Source organism: Pan troglodytes, chromosome 19 (genome assembly GCF_028858775.2).
Source record: "Pan troglodytes isolate AG18354 chromosome 19, NHGRI_mPanTro3-v2.0_pri, whole genome shotgun sequence".
Taxonomy (NCBI): domain Eukaryota; kingdom Metazoa; phylum Chordata; class Mammalia; order Primates; family Hominidae; genus Pan; species Pan troglodytes.
Window position 1 is genome coordinate 19,887,083 of NC_072417.2, and position 17,562 is coordinate 19,904,644.

A 17,562-nucleotide genomic window follows, 5' to 3' on the forward strand; every position below is an offset into this window, starting at 1 on the left:
AAAGAAAGAGAAAGAAAGAAAGAAAGAGAAAGAAAGAAAAGAAAAGAAAGAAAGGGGAAGGAGGGAGGGAGGAAGGGAGGGAGGAAGGAAGGAAGGAAGGAAGGAAGGAAGGAAGGAAGGAAGGAAGGAAGGAAGGAAGGAAGGATTTCCTTGACAAGTATTTCTACCATCTTAAATCATGCAACATTTTAGTAGTTGGTCTTATGGAACTCTTAGCTTTGGTAATGTGGGATGTGCTGCTCAGATTCTGCATCAGAGCTATTCTTGTTCCTCCTTTCATGTGCTCTACACAGTTTGACCCATAGAAGTCCAGCAGTCCCACTCAATGTCTGGGGCTAAACATCCCTGTGAACCTCATACAGCCCAGGTACCTGTCTCTTCTCTGGTAATGCCAAAGATCAGATCCCATTTTAAGGCTGAATATCCTGGACAATTCCCAGGCATAATGGCTCCATTTAGTAGTATATTACTGTAGCCATTCTTAGCAGAATGGGGTTCCTAAAAATCATGAAATTTGGGCTGAGAAATATAGAATTAAAGCATTATTCATCTTGACTTTATAGTTAGGACCATAACATACATTAGATAAAATGTGTAGCATGGTGTAGCCAAAACAAAAGGAAAAAAAAACTGGATTTGGAGCTTAAAAATACCTGAGTTTTGGCTGGGCACGGTGGCTCACGCCTGTAATCCCAGCACTTTGAGAGGCAGAGGCGGGGGAATCACCTAAGGTCGGGAGTTCGAGACCAGCCTGGCCAGCATGGTGAAACCCCCGTCTCTACTAAAAATACAAAAAAAAAAAAAAAAAAAAAATTAGCCAGGTGTGGTGGCACATGCCTATAACGCAGCTACTCAGGAGGCTGAGGCAGGAGAATCGTTTGAGCCCGGGAGATGCTCAGATCACGCCATTGCACTCCAGCCGAGATCACGCCATTGCACTCCAGCCTGGGTAACAAGAGTGAAACTGTCTCAAAAAAAAAAAAAAAAGAAAAAAATCTGAGTTTATATCTTGGTTCTTCTTCTTCCCAACTGTGTGAGCCTGTTTCAGCTTCAGAAGGCCAGACTGGTGAGATCTTTCTGTCTGAATGAAGAAGATCAGAATTAAGGAGGTGTCATACACGAAAGCATTTTATAAACACTAAATAAAGTGTTATCCAAATGTAAAGTATTACTATTATCATGTTACTGTTGTAATTATTTGGTCAGGAAAGCCTGAATTTCATGCTGCCTCTCCTATGTGCTTTGTAACACCCAGGCAATTCCACAATTAGAAGTGGCTTTTCAAAAAGACACTTTAGTTCTTTTTTTCCTTGAAAACAAATGAATCTGGAACCAATCTACCTTAGCCATCCAATATGTGCAGCCTCTTTTGTTCAGGAACAACCTTAAGGTAATAAACTTCTCTGCCCCTGTGACAGAGAAAAATGTTAGAAGGAAATGGGTTTCCATCTCAGGCTTCCAAGGTGCTATACCAAACAATAACAAGGGAAAAATTATTCAGTTAAACACACCTGACGTGCATTGGCATCCAATATGCCATCCTCCTCACCAGGCATTATTACTTATATACCTGCCTGTGAGAAAGGCTGCTCGGAAGAGCTACTCTGCTTTTGTCAGACATACATTTTGGAGACTTTCAAATAAACTTATACAGCAATACCGAGCTGCATGTCTTCTAAACTTTGCTATTTCATCCGTCTATACCAAGTGCCGTGAAGCAGAATGGATGTGCCTTCAGCTTTCTACAGTCCTGGAAAATGAGCCAGTCCACTTAACAATAAATGGTGGTTGGTTCAAACACACATGACTGGTCTAGTGAAGAAGAAAAGAAAGTTGAGCTTAATGAAGTCCAGTGTCTGTGTCCCTGTGCACGGACAGGAAAGGACGAGTGTTTTATAACTGTTTATTGGAGTTAATGGTAATAAATTCCTCACTTGTGATGCATTAACTTTAATGTTTTCATTACTTGGTGATTTAGGTTTTCCCTTTTCACATTGTAAATCATGTTGTCCCAGTAGCAGAGCAGGTCGAGTGCCTGCCATAATGTTCATAATGTTCAGTGGGGAAAGAAATGTTCTCTTTCTCTCTCCTGCATGGTCTGAGAAAAGATGCTTTGCCTCATCCCGATTTGCTACTTGATAAATAAGCAATAAAGACAGACAGACAAACAGATGCATCCAACCACAGTGTAGCAGAATGTGGCAGGGCCTAGTTTAGATCCAAGGGAAATATAGGTCTCTATAGTAACTTTCCAAATGTATTTGGTACTAAAGTTTTTTCTTTTTCTTTTTTTCCCCCTTTGCTGAGTGTGAGCCCTTAGTTAATGAGCTGTGCAAATAGATATTGAGATTTAGTGTTTTTATTTTGCGATTACAGACTTGGTGATTTGGTTGGAAAATTTTGGGTTTAGAAACATCACCCTCATTTTCCCCTCCTAAATCTTTTTCCTTGCAAAGTTTGACTTCAAACTTGCTTGAGTTTTGTCAGATGAAACAGAAGAATCCAGAAATATTTAAATCTAGAATTTGTAACTTCTTTTTTAAGGGAGGGTGATTTTTGCCTTAAAGGTAACTTATCACAGCCAACATCATTTTTCTGTCTCTGAGCCCATACTGCTACACAGAGACACACATGGAGCTGTCTGAGGGTGAGGTTTGGCTTGGGAGTGGCCCTTTGACCAGGAGATAATACATACCAGGTCAAAGCCACATTGCTAAGATCACTGCTTTCCCATCAAGTTCTTCCTGTTGGGGTGTAAGAGTTCTCATTAGATCACCCACCCTGAAATACCCCCAGAGAATCACGATAATTAGTTCCTGAGTCTTCTTTTGTCTTTTCTGCTGTGTTTGCTTTTAAAGTTTTCTCAATGCAGTACTCTGATGATATCTGAATGTCTTTTACTAGAGAGACATAGAGAAGGCAAAATTATTATCATTTGATTCCTCCTTAAATCTTTTGCTTTGGATAGCAACTAAAATAGAGATGTCAGGAGTCTGTCACACTAATCTCTATGTAGCCTTCACCATTAACAGTATTAAATGCTCAGACACACATAAGATGTTTGCTCACAGGATGCAAATCAATGTACATGTAAAAGCTCAAAAGGAAAATGCCATTTCTCCAGGAGATAAATAAAAGAACAAGACTGAGGAAACACTATCAGTGACCAAATTCTCAGCCACTCAAAGTCTATAGCTCAGAAGTTGCTATCAATAGCTATTTCCTAAAGAGTAATCAGTTATTCATTTGGCACAGTCTTTTGCCTGTTTATTGTTTCTTCTGAACCCTGTTCTGGAGATAGATAAGGTCCAAGGCAAACAGAATTGGTGTGCCAATCAGGCTGTAACATGGGACTCAGAAATTTATTTCTTGGCCAGGCGTGGTAGTTCACACCTATAATCCCAGCACTTTGGGAGGCTGAGATGGAAAGATTGCTTGAGACCAGAAGTTTGAGACCAGGAGTTCAAGACCAGCCTGGGAAACATAGTGAGACCCTGTCTCTACCAAAAATAAGAAATAAATTAGCCAAGTGTGGCGGTGCACACCAAGTAGTCCAAGCTACTTGGGAGGCTGAGGGCAGGAGGGTTGCTTGAACCCAGGAGATGGAGGCTGCAGTGAGCCGTGATTGTACCACTGCACTTCCGCCTGGGTGTCAGAGCAAGAGCCTGTCTCAAAAAAGAAAGAGAGAGAGAGGAAAGAAGGAAAGAGGGAGGGAAAGAAGCAAGGAAGAGAGAGAGAGGGAGGGAGAGAGGGAGGAGAGAAAGAAGGAACGAAGGAACGAAGAAAGGAAGGAAGGAAAGAAGGAAGGAAGGAAGGAAAAAGAGAGAGAGAGAAATTTATTTCTCTCCAGTTGAGGTTCATGGCATTTTATTCTAATTTTTTCTCCAAAATCCTTTTTGGTCCTCTTTCTTTCATTCTCAGCGCTGTGATACGAGCTAACTTCTGCACCCCCACTTCCTCCTTGTTGTCTTGGCAAAATCCTCCTTTCCTTGCCTCTTCTTACTTTCTTGTTTTATATGATACCAACCCTAAGATTAAAGTAGAACAAAAATTACTGTTTGTGACTTAAGCGAAAATGGTTTGACTAACAAATATTCACTTCCATATTGCATTCCTAGATCACAGGTCCTATTAGGCTAGAAGTGGTTTCAGTTCAGTTTAACAAACATTATTGGGTACCTACTGTGTGTACGAGGCCCCTGGGGATAAAAAGAGAAACAAGTATACAAATAATGAATTGCACTGCTCTCTATGAAAGGGACCAGATTTCCCACTGGCAGCTTTTCTTTAGGCTTCCAGAAATTAAATAATTAGTATCACACTCCTTACAGTGTATTGTGTTTATTTAAGGGAAAGATCCTTCTTAATTCCACATCAGTTCAACAACTAATTAAAGAATGGCCCAGGGCCGGGCGCGGTGGCTCATGCCTGTAATCTCAGCACTTTGGGAGCCTGAGGTGGCTGGATCACCTGAGGTCAGGAGTTCAAGAACAGCCTGATCAACATGGTGAAACCCCGTCTCTACTAAAAATACAAAAATTAGCTGGGCATGGTGGTGGGCACCTGTAATCCCAGCTTACTCGGGAGGCTGAGGCAGGAGAATCGCTTGAACCTGGGAGGCGGAGGTTGCAGTGAGCCGGGATTGCGCCATTGTACCTCAGCCTGGGCAACAAGAGTGAAACTCCAACTCAAAAAAAAAAAGAAAGAAAGAAAGAATGGCCCAATCTTGTGATGAAGCTCAGCTATTCACATGTTCCAGTTCCTCCTCAATTTAATTCTTTTTTTTTTTTTTTTTGAAACAGAGTCTCCTTCTGTCACCCAGGCTGGAGTGCAGTGGCATGATCTCGGCTCACCGCAACCTCCACCTCCAGGGTTCAAGCAATTCTCCTGCCTCAGCCTGCTGAGTAGCTGGGATTACAGGTGTGCGCCACCACACCCAGCTAATTATTTTTGTATTTTTTTTTTTTTTTAGTAGAGACAGAGTTTCACCATATTGGCCAGGCTGGTCTCAAACTCCTGACCTTGTGATCTGCCCACCTCGGCCTCCCAAAGTGCTGAGATTACAGGCATAAGCCACCGCGCCAGCCTTCCTCCTCAATCTAATTCTTACTCTTCTTACCTAGACAATTGCCATGAAAACCCTGGCCCATCCCCCTACGTGCACAGCTATATGCACCAAAGAAGAATCTAATATGCAACTTCTTTGTTTCCCCATTTTAATCCAGGTACTATAACGTTCTGTTCACTTAATTTCTTCCATGGTGTCATCTCTTTTCCTATGACTGCAAGATCTATTTTTACCCTCCTCCCTATTGCCTTGTACCCAGGTCCACAACTACCGTTCTTTTCCCAGGAGTAGCCCTTTTTCTATTTGCTTTTTCAAGGATTCTAGCAGCTTTACATTGTTACTAAGGTCTTATGGAAACCCAAGCAAAGTGGCAAGAATGGAACACGTTGAGGAAAAGATTTAGGGTCCCTGGGAGCCAAGACTGTGCTATAAAAATGTTCTAGAAAATGCTATAGAAGCACAGAAGAGGGAGTATATAATTTTACATGGTGGAATCAAAGATTCAAAGAGGATGTGACATTTGAATTGAAAGAGCACTCCCAACTCGGCAGCTGGGTGTAGAGAGAGGAAGTTCCAAACAGGAAAAACAGAATACACAGAGACCTGGCAGTGTAAAGTGCATGGCATGTTCCACAGGACAGAGTCTGTTCCTTATTGTTGCTGGAGTACTGGAAGGTGACAAAGTTGGGAGAAAATGAAACTGGAAGGTAGGAAGACACCAAGTACTTAAAAGTCTTTGTATGCTGGAGAGTTTGAGTTTCATCCTGTAGGTAATAAAAAACCATTACAGGATTTAAGCAGGAATGTGACATGATCTGTGTTTTAGAAAGATGACTTCTGGCCACAGTTTGGTGAACCAGTTAAAAAGTGATTCTAAACCCAGGCAAGGCTCTTTTCTTTTTATTTCCTTTTCTCTGTGTTCTTATCACAGTCCAGTGGCATAGTAAATAAACAGATCTGAAAATGACATTTCGTCATTCGTTTTTAAAGATAGGCTCTCAAGTGATGCATGTATAATCGTGATCTGACTCGGGGGAATATGTCGATCTTGCAAAGTTTGTAAAAAGGCAATGTGGCGTTTTAAAATCCTCTCCTCCTTTTTAGAATCATGAGACCATTGAAGGATTGCTGCCTTAATTTGTATCAGGATTCCCACTTTGCTCTGTTGCCACTTACTGTGACTTAGCTGCTAAAGATACTTCAGGTCTTTTGCAGTTCTATATTAAGGATGGATTCTTAGGATAAAAATGAAGCTGAGGATGTTGGGTTACAGATATGTGTTATTGATAAAATCAAAAGACACATATGCTTAACCCACCACCACAGAACACTCATGGTTTTGAAGGAACACAATTTTTTTTTTCAAGTAAATAAAGCACTGTGGGAATTCATGATGTCACAATTATGATAGTACATCAGATTCATTTCATCACTATAGGCTGTAGCACACATAGGATAAGCTATAAGTTATTTTTGATTGACTTTTCCCTGTAAGAAAGCGTATCAGAATGCAGTGAATGGTATTGTTATAGAAAAACTTAAAACCCATTCTTATTCTAAAAGTAAATTATTCAAAATCTCTGTCCTTTAACTGATCAAAGTATACCAATGTTTCACGATTGAGAAGCAATGGATTATTATAGTTAGTCATTCTTTAAGATGAACTCCTGACACCTACCAGAAAGTATTGATTATTACCATTTATTTAGATACTATCATTAGTGCATTGAAGTTACCATGCTTGGAGTTAGAAGGGCTTTTTCCTAACACTTTCATTTCTCATAAGTAAAATCCCACGGAAAGTGAAGATGTGGAAGAGAGCATCTTGCAAGACCACAGGTCTCCTAGACAATTAGCATGTGTTGCCCCTTTGTAGGAATGAGAGGGTTCTTCATCCTCCATGAATACTCATGGTTTCTGTAAGTTACCTTGTGGCTTGGCATTACTGAGGGAATACTTTATGAAAAGAAACCAGTTTGGATATTTGGCTTTAAAATCCTTTCGTTTTGTTTTTGTTTTTTGTTTGTTTGTTTTTTGTTTTGTTTTGAGTCTTGTTCTGCCACCTAGGCTGGTGCACTCTCAGCTCACTGCAACCTCTGCCTCCCAGGCTCAAGCAATCCTCCTGCCTCAAGCTTCCAAGTACCTGGGACTACAGGCACATACCACCATGCCTGACTAATTTTTGTGTTTTTAGTAGAGACGGAGTTTCACCATGTGGGCCAGGCTGGTCTCAAACTCCTGGCCTCAAGTGATCTGCCTGCCTCAGCCTCCCAAAGTGCTGGGGAAAATCTTCCTTTTCAAACCCAAATCTCTTCCTTCAAGAGTAAGTAAATCATGTCCAAGATTTCTGCATGAGCCCTACACTGGAACAGGGTTTCTTTTTTCTAGATGATCACCCTTGCATCAGAAGAGGTCTTACGAACCTTGGTGACCAATCAGCATTTTTTTTTTTTTTTTGAGTCGGAGTCTCGCTCTATCACCTAGACTGGAGTGCAGTGGCGCGATCTCGGCTCACTGCAACATCCGCCTCCTGGGTTCAAGCAATTCTCCTGCCTCAGCCTCCCAAGTAGCTGGGATTACAGGTGTGCACCACCATGCCCAGCTAATTTTTTGTATTTTTAGTAAAGACAGGGTTTCACCATGCTGGCCAGGGTGGTCTTAAACTCCCGACCTCGTGATCTGCCCACCTCGGCCTCCCAAAGTGCTGGTATTACAGGCATGGGCCACCACGCCCAGCCCCAAGCAGCATTTTTTGAGAGCTTCTGGCTGTGCCCTCTTATAGGTACTTAACTCATGCGTCCTTTTATTGAATTCTGAGACTTTCTTGTATTTTGCTCTATATCTCTGTTGACCTCTTGGATTTCACATAGATCTGCCCTAGGAGGCAATTCCAAAGATTAATCAGTTAGTACATTTAAAAGTAACCGAGTGCTCACTTTGGCAGCATATATACTAAAATTGGAATGATACAGAGAAGATTAGCATGGCCCCTGTGCAAAGATGACATGCAAATTTGTGAAGCATCCCATGTTTTTGAACTAACGCAGAAACAGAAAACATAATATGGCATTTTCTCACTTATAAGTGGGAGCTACACATTGGGTACACATGGACATAAATATGGCAACAGTAGACACTGGGTAAATGCACGAGGAGGTAGGGAGGGAAGCAAGGGTTGAAAAACTATTATTGGGTACTGTGCTCACTACCTGGGTGACAGATTATTCATACTCCAAACCTCAGCATCACACAATATACCTTTGTAACAAACCTACACATGTACCCCGATTCTAAAATAAAAGCTGAAAAACATAAAAATAAAATAAAACCTGCTCATTTTACTCATAAAAAAGTAAATAAGAAATATAGATACTAAAATAATTTTTTGACACCAGGAGTTAGAATAACCACACATCATGCCTGTTTCTTCTTCCAAAAAACAGGGTCTCTTTTTGTGGGGGAGTGAGATAGGAAGACCCAATCTTTCCTCATCCACTTCTGTGCATGTCTGAAGCTCAGAGTATTGGAAACAGCATGGGCTATTCCAACTGAGCAACCTTCAGCAAATTATGTCATTTCATTACACCTCAGTTTCCTAGTCTGTAAAGTGGGGATGATAATAAAACATACCTCATAGGGATATTGTGGGACTTAGATGTAAAAATGCTTGATACAATGCTGATGAATTTAAAACTGGTTAGGGTTTTGGGGGGCCATTTTTGTTAAAGCATATTCATTTTAATTATTTTGTTTATTATCTGCTTTTTTTCTTTGTACTACTGACCTAGAACCTCAGAGGTTTTTTTTGTCTTCAGTATAACAGGATTTTCTCCACAGATTTCTGTAACCTGGGTTCACTATAACCTGGATTCACTGGTATTTTTAAAAGACCTTCAAAAATTAGAAGGGCAACATGAGTCTATTGAGGTCTCATGAAAGTTGTCTTCTGTGTTGGTTTGCTAACTACAAATGTGTCATTTCTACACATTTTCTGGGGTCCTTTAGTCTAGCTCCTGTTGCTCATGTTCTGTTTCCTAGCTTCTTACATCACAGCTTGTTGAAGAACTTGATTAAGTACGTTGTGTTCATTCCCTTCCTTTCATCTGTTGTCCAATTTATTTCTCCATGAACAGTTCCATTCAGTTAGTTTAAAGCCATCTGTTTGAGTGCTTTCTATATCTTTGAAATTTTAGATGCTAAATCTATTACTAATGTTTTAGAATTTTTCACCTTTCATATGTTAAGCTAAATTCCTTTATAAGTGAAGCACAATGCAAGAAAAATGTGTGGTATAAGTGTAAACTCAGGTGGATATCAAATGGAACCACGGAAGTTAAAGAATTATATATGCCTGTTCAAGGGACTAATCAAGGAATAGTCATTGAAACCAACTTCCTTGTTAGCATCGGAAGATGACACTTCCTGCCAGACACTACAAACTATCATTTATTGACTGGTTCCTGAAAATTGAGAAGAAGGCAAAAAAGTAACCCAGAAAAGTAAGAAGCTAAGGAAAAGCAGTAATGAACATATTAAAGAAGGCCACAGAAATCAAATGCACAAAAGAGAGGTTCATGAACAGATTTGAAATCCACAATCACCAGACAAGAGAAAACTACCCCCTCTCCAACCTATCTGCAATACCCTCCTCACCTTGGTACATTTGAGGCATTTTAAAGCGTGTGTTTGTGTTTATGTCTGCAGATGCACACACACCAGCCATCTGTGACTGCATTGGAATTGCAGGTGGAATTTGACCATTCCCAGCCTTCAGATGTTAAATTTTCTCCAATCTCATACACCCAATCCCCAGGTTTTTTACATGAGTACTTTAATGAAGGATCCTGCTAAATTTCACCCTGTCTGAAATTCACCCCTGTTAGCCATTAGTCTCTAGGCTCAAGTTGGTTAGGTCCCTCTTTTAAACAGTTGAAAAGAACTTGAATTAAAAGGAAGAGGGAGGATGGGAGAAGTCCATAACTTAACAGGGGGACGATTTGAACAAAAGATGTTTTTTAAAAAACTATTTATTTTCCTTTCAGGATGATTTAGCAAGAGACCAAGCCAGCTGCCTATAATGAAAGTTAGTGGGCACCTGGTTTGTTCTGCAGGGGCTGCAGCCTTTTTGCGTGGAAATTGTGTGGCCTCCTGTGCTATTAGCCTTGTGCTCTGGTGTTGCCAACTGATTTCTCCAATTCTCTTTTCTCAGTGGGCTAGAACGCAGCTGGTTAAATAGGCCGTGACTCACATAAGCTCTCGTGTCTTTTTTATTGACTGCTTTATGGAAATGTATCACACTCCAAAGGGTCCCCATTGTTGTTGCTGTGCATAGCTGACTAAAGAGTCATGTTTAGCATTGAGAGATGGAATCCTATTCTGTCGTTTTTTATTGCTTTTTTTGATGTGGGTGGGATACAAGGGTTTAAAGGAATCCAGATGAAGAGAAAGATATCTGAGAATTTCTTTTATCTTGATCTGCCATGAAAGTTGGGTGGCCATCACTTCTGGGTAACATACTTCTCTGTTGATCTTATCTTTGTGGCCCCATATCCTTCAGCTAAGTGAATCTTTTCTTTATACGGGCTGTTCTGAGAGGTTTAGTTAAGTGTAGTGGTAGGGAGAGATTATGACACTAATGTAATTCTGTTTTGTGCTGATATAATGTAATACACCTTTAGACTTAGCCAAGAGGGCCATTTATTCTCAATAAATCAAAATCATTTTTATTTTTTCATGACGGTGGTGATATCTTTTCTCAGGTAATGAACAAAAAGCTTCTTTTTTTAATTGTATACTTAAATGTAAATTGTTTGCCTTAAAATAGCAACTTATACAATTGTTTGCAACTTCTTCCTATTTTTATAACCGTCCTTTAAAGCATATTTTACATACTTTCTATTATGCATTAAGTAGTTCTCTGCAGATCTGTTCGTTTACCAGTAGGTGTGGATCCAGGCATACAAGATTCCTGCCTCATCACCCCATGGCATGGCTAACACTGTTCATCCTCAGGATCACTAGTTCTTGATCAGTAGGACCCTGCGCTGACACTGAAAGAGGAGGTACCTTGCATGCCACTGTGGATTCCCACCTTGGTTATTTGGATTTGTCAGATAGATCATGGAGCTAATGAGATTGAGCTCAGAGCCAACTACATTGAGAACAACTCTGTTATTGAACTCACCACACAGTACCTTGTACACAGAAGACAGTTAGTAGACTAGAGACTGATCTGACCTCATTTCCTAATTTTTTTTCCATAGACATTCTAAACTTAGCCTATAATCCCATTTTTTCCCACTGCCCATAAGGGGAACCAGGCAAGAGAATTCCTCAATACAGATTCTGTCTAATGAATAAGAAAGCAACATAGACCGAGTGCGGTGGCTCATGCCTGTAATCCCAGCACTTTGGGAGGCCGAGGCGGCTGGATCCCCTGGGGTCAGGAGTTCAAGACCAGCCTGACCAACATGGAGAAACCCCGTCTCTACTAAAAATACAAAAAACTATTCAGGCATGGTGGTGCATGCCTGTAATCCCAGCTACTCGGGAAGCTGGAGCAGGAGAATCGCTTGAACCCGGGAGGCGGAGGTTGCAGTGAGCTGAGATCGCACCATTACACTCCAGCCTGGGCGACAAGAGTGAGACTCTGTCTCAAAAAAAAAAAAGAAGGAAAGAAAGCAACATAACACATCTTACTGACTATACACAAAAACACACCATATAAAAAGCTGTTTCCAGCTCTATTCCTTTTCAGAATCTTGTTAGTGAATGACCAAGAGAAAAAATTCAGCAGCTCCTTCGGTACCCAATTTTAGCAAACTGAGTTTGACTCCTGGGGAGAGAAGGTGGTGATGGTGCTATCCCTTGTCTCCTAGAATTAGTGACTTAGAGTTACATCTCTGCTGTATTATGTCTTTGTTTCCTTAGTGGTGGCATTCTTGGGTTTCAGTTGGTGGGGAGAGAAAAACCTCATGCTGATAATGTACTGAAAGTAAATGAAATTAAATAAGCGAAGCAGTGCTCATCACTACTTCCTCCCCCCTGGGTAATTCAATTCAAGCTCTCTCTCTGATGGCAACTCACAGGGGCTGTCTCTGTCACCCCGCTGGGGCCTGGAGTCTTAACATCTAAATAAAAGTTTCACTCAAGCATTTTTTATGCTCCTGCCAGCAGGATCAGTGAGCTGGTGTGGGCACATTAATGTAATATTCATACTCACAGACTCTCCCTGCACACGAGGCAATGTCTTCCCATTTTCATAATTATAGATGTTCCATAAAATGGCATTTAAATTTGCATTAAAAAAAGGAGGTTTGAATTCTAATAGAACGTTTAACATGTCTTTTATGATTCAGACTCTTGGCATCTTTGACAAGGAGCTGTGTCTCTAAGTTTAACAAGACCTTTAAAAAGAAAAGAAAAAAAAACCTGTGGAAAGAAGAGATGGAAACTCCCAGCTTATGGGATCGTGTTTTCCTTATCTTCCTATGTCTTTCATTTAATTTTTAGGCCTCCAGGAGCAATTTTTTTTTTTAAGAGGCAGGGTCTCGCTCTGTCCCCAGGCTGTAGTGAAGTGGTTCAATCACAGCTCACTGCAGCCTTGAACTCCTGGACTCAAGAGATCCTCCTACCTCAGCCTCCCAAGTAGCTGGGACTACAGGTTTGTGCCACCACACCTGGCCTCCCCAGGAGCAATTTTTTGACAGCACTTCAGAGAGCCTTCTCTTCTATAACTGGTCCTCACCCCACTCAATGCCTCACCCTCAGTAGAATCTGCTACTGTTTCCTTGGAGGGTGTTTTCAGAGGGGTAGGAGAAATGAAAGAACCCTAGAAAAATGAACTTTCCTTTGCTGCTGTTCATCTCATGCGTGCACCCTGAGATTGATTAAAAGGATTTATGGCAACCACATAGTTTGCTAACTGTGAAACACACAAATAAAAGTAGTCCATGAACAAGGAGGTTAACAATAAGGACCAATTGGATAAAAAATCAGGCACATAGACACACTTAAAAACAGAAAAAGAGACTCTTCTGATCTACCTTTTTATAACTAAGCTTGAAACAGCTTTAAAGCAAAATGTAATTTTGATTGCATTTTAAATTGTCGTAGATTTTACTTTAAAACAAAAAGTAGGAAAAGCACTGAGCAAAGTGCCAGCTCATAGCCACCATTGAATAAATGTTATTGTAGGAAATGTTCAAAAAACAATTGTTTGAAAAAAAGTTATTTCAACCATAACTCTCAAGATACTCTATAGGTGGCCCAGTTGATTCATATGTAGTTATGCCTTACTTTGTTTTGTATTTGGTTTGCTTCATAAATTATTTAAGACAATCCAAAAGAGATTTGAGTTCTGGGACTAAAAAGAATAAATGTTAAAATACCGCTAGCCCAATTACCTTCATTTTGCCTAATTAAGAAATGTGGAGTGTGTTCTTAAAAGAGGCTTTTTTTTTTCATTCTTCTTTCATTTTATTTTTTGAGAAGTAAATTCCTTCTTTGTCTCCATCCTTTGTCCCTCCCTTCTGTGAAGTAAGTATAAACCCCAGTGGAGGAAGATGGATTAGGATCTTGACTTCTCAATAAATTTGTACCTAACAAGGCTAATTGAAAGCCAAGAATGTTAGCAGCATACAATTAAAGGCTGATGTAAGTTTCAGGGTATTATTTGTGAAGCCTTTTACAGTTCTTAGATTCTTTCGCATACTTTTTTTTGTTTGTTTTGTTTTGAGACGAAGTCTCATCCTGTCGCCCATGCTGGAGTGAAATGGCACGATCTCGGCTCACTGCAACCTCCGCCTCACGCATTCAAGAGATTCTCGTGCCTCAGCCTCCCGAGTAGCTGGGATTACAGGTGTGTGCCACCATGCCCGGCTAATTTTTTGTATCTTTAGTAGAGATGAGGTTTCACCATGTTGGCCAGGCTGGTCTCAAACTCCTGACCTCGTGATTTGCCTGCCTCAGCCCCCCAAAGTGCTGGGATTACAGGCATGAGCCACTGGGCCCAGCCTCTTTCTCAGACTTTTAAGAAATCAGGATTTGACAGTTATTGCTAAGTTCAGCTTGCATAGCCCTTCTTCTATGAACTTAAAAAAATTTATGTTCACAGAGGTGGCTATCTGTTTGTTAAGAGAAAAAAAATTGAGTGTGTGTTTATTGCTCCCTCTTAGGTGACTATGTTTATGGTGGAATCTATTACTCATTAAAGCTGTCTGTGCCGGTAGCTATTCATTTGACTTTTGATTATCTCAGTGAGGTTTATCCAACTTGGAACTTATATCCACAAAAAAATTCTTAAGTTTGGCTGGGCGCAGTGGCTCACGCCTGTAATCCCAGCACTTTGGGAGGCCAAGGTGGGCGGATCACGAGGTCAGGAGATCGAGACCATCCTGGCTAACACAGTGAAACCCCATATCTACTAAAAATACAAAAAAAAAAAAATTAGCCGGGCGTGGTGGCGGTCGCCTGTAGTCTCACCTACTTGGGAGGCTGAGGCAGGAGAATGGCATGAGCCCGGGAGATGGAGCTTGCAGTGAGCCAAGATCGCGGCACTGCACTCCAGCCTGGGCGACAGAGACAGACTGTCTCAAAAAAAAAAAAAATTCTTAATTTTCTGGAGTCCTTTTCCTGCCCATCAGTGCATATTTACGCTACCTCACCTTACTACAAATTAGTGTATATTTAGATAGTTTTAAGCAATTTTAGCATTAGATATAATTGAAAAGAAAGAAAATTGGCTGGGTGTGGTGGCTCACGTCTGTAATCCCAGCATTTTGGGAGGCCGAGGCGGGTGGATCACTTGAGGTCAGGAGTTCGAGACCAGCCTGGCCAGCATGGTGAAACCCCATCTCTACTAAAAATACAAAAAACATTAGCCAGGTGTGGTGGTGCATGCCTGTAGTATCAGCTACCTGGGAGGCTGAGACAGGAGAATGGCTCGAACCTGGGAGGCAGAGGTTGCAGTGAGCCGAGATAGCGCCATTGTATACTCCAGCCTGGGTGACAGACCAAGACTCTGTCTCAAAAAAAAAAAAAAAGAAAAAGCAAGAAAATTTACTTTTCCCTCCAATCATACAGAAATTGTTTTATTTTGTGCTGTGTTTAAGCAATTGCCCTTTTTGTACTCTGTTATTAATGTGAATTACCTAAAGTAGCCTAAATAAATGAAAATTTTGCCAGGTTTCAATAAAGCATTTTGCCATTGGTCCTTTTAGGAATGGAAGACATCGTAAAAGGAGCTCAAGAACTTGATAACGTAATCAAGCAAGGATACTTGGAGAAGAAAAGCAAAGGTATTGGTCAGACCCACAGATTTCAGAACATTCCAGGAAGGGAAGGGAAGTGAGGAAAAAGAAGGCTAACACATTGGATGCCTTCTCTGTGCCCGGTACTGTGCTAGGCGGATACAAGGCAAAAGCAAATCAAGGAAAGGAAAGGAGTCTGGTGTTTTCGTGTAGGCTAAAGAGAGATGTCCCAGCCTTGAGCAGACTGTAAGCTTCATCAGGATAGGGATGGTTATGTCCTGCTCACCTCTGTATCCCCAATGCCTGGTATGTGACAGGTGCTTGATAAAACTTGTTGAATCCATGAATGGTGTTCTTGTCCTCATCTCTCAGTGTGCTCCCACTGTGTAGTTTTTATATCATATGTGAAGCAGTCTACTTTCAAATTTCAGATAAACCCAACTCTTTTGTTTTTTGTTTTTGTTGTTGTTGTTGTTGTTGTTGTCTGAGACAGAGTCTCACTCTGTAGTGCAGTGGGTGTGAACCTGGCACACTGCAACCTCCACCTCCTGGTTCAAGCGATTCTGCCGTCTCAGCCTGCTGAGTAACTGGGACTACAGGTGCGTGCCACCATGCCCAGCTAATTTTTCATATTTTTAGCAGAGACAGGATTTCATCATGTTGGCCAGGCTGGTCTTAAATTCCTGGCCTCAAGTGATCTGCCCGCCTCAGCCTCCCAAAGTACTGGGATTACAGGCATGAGCCACCACACCCGGCCTTTTTTCTTTCTTTCTTTCTTTTTTTGTTTTAAGATAGGATCTCCCTCTATTACCAAGGCTGGAATACAGTAGCGCCATCATAGCTCACTGCAGCCTCCAATCCTGGGCTCAAGCAATGCTCCCACTGCAGCCTGTCAAAGAGCTGAGACAACAGGTGCACACAACTGTGCCTGGCTATTTTATTATTTTTTTATAGAGACAAGATCTCACTTTGTTGCCCAGGCTGGTCTCAAACTCCTGGCTTTAAGCATACTTCCCATCTCAGCCTCCCAAAGTGCTGGGATTACAGATGTGAGCCACCACTTCTGCCTTCAAACCCAACTCTTGACCTTTAACTCATTTAATTAGAGTAGGTACCACTAGAGTTGGCATCTCAGGTTTAACACTCAACAGGCAAATTGGCTCAGCACCAAAACAAAGGCTCTTTCATGGCCATGGCCTGGAGAATCATTTTGCTTTGTCAAAGGCAACACATAAAGATATAATGGAGAGTTTGAAAATGTACAGGATGAGATTAGAACCCGAAAGATATAAAGGAGTCTAGATAAAAAGACAGCTGTGGGGGCACAGAGCAGGCAACCCTGTTTAGAACTTGGACCTTTAACTGAGCTAGTCCCCTGGACCCTGAGTCAATATGGGATAACCTGTGGGAGTGAAAAGGACGGTTTTACAGTCCATTAACCTGGGAAATAAAACAATAACACACTGGACTGTATGTTGTTGGATTTTACAGACTCTTCAATGATGGTAGTTACCTGAATTTATGTCCCCTACTGCTGTTCTGTTTAGATCATAGTTTCTTTGGATCGGAGTGGCAGAAGCGATGGTGTGTTGTTAGCAGAGGTCTCTTCTACTACTATGCTAATGAGAAGAGTAAGTGTTCTTCATTTACACAGCAGCATCTCACTCCTGGATGCAAACACTTCGTAAATTCTCAAGCACTTAGATCCCAAGATAGCAGTCCTTAACTAACACCCATAAAGGGACATGCTTAGGAAAGAAATTGGCATGGACAAATAATACCTTGCCCATCACCGAAAAAGCAGAACCCAATTTAGAAATTATTTCACCTTTAAACACTAAGAGTGTGGTCAGCACATCAAATGGTTATCTTTTATGATGATTAACAACACATTATCAAAGTTGAATGTTTTGGTTTTTAAAAAAAATAAAAAGAACTTCAAACTCTTTACAGGCATCAATACCATAGCTAAAAATTGAAATAAATTAATTCTGAGAAAGACTTAAAGAACTTAAACAATGGCCCAGAAATAGAACCCCCTAAGGGCATGCTCCCTGCTTTATCTTAATGACTGCTAGTAAGTAAGTAGTCCAGTGGACATTCCTATAGCCATGGAATATTGAGACCTAAATGGTTGCTGTACCCAAGGCATGCCCTTCAGCCAGATGACAGCAGCAGTGAAGTGTTGACTCGGGCCAGAGATAGTTTCTTAATGAGCCACCACTGACTTAATCAAGTCAACAC

General features: G+C 41.1%; 1 protein-coding gene and 1 non-coding gene across 29 annotated transcripts in view; both read left to right on the forward strand.

Moving 5' to 3' along the window:
• The window catches only part of SKAP1 (src kinase associated phosphoprotein 1), a 296,523-nt gene that overhangs the window by 225,432 nt on the left and 53,529 nt on the right, over nt 1-17,562 (forward strand). For 17 of the 28 annotated variants that reach the window (XR_010152796.1, XR_010152797.1, XR_010152795.1 and 14 more), the window contains 2 exons: nt 15,289-15,366; nt 16,866-16,949. The exons of 4 other annotated variants lie outside the window; for them this stretch is intronic. Coding sequence is in view for 21 of the 24 variants with exons in the window: in XM_523821.8 (XP_523821.2) it covers nt 15,289-15,366; nt 16,866-16,949 (162 nt within the window). In the remaining 3 variants the exon portion in view is untranslated. The remainder of the gene's footprint in view (nt 1-15,288; nt 15,367-16,865; nt 16,950-17,562) is intronic. 7 more of the 28 variants (XM_063798305.1, XM_063798306.1, XM_063798310.1 and 4 more) reach the window with 1 other exon arrangement.
• Nucleotides 7,997-8,103, forward strand: LOC112206222 (U6 spliceosomal RNA). Its single transcript, XR_002940406.1, has one exon. It is a non-coding gene; the product is annotated as a U6 spliceosomal RNA (small nuclear RNA).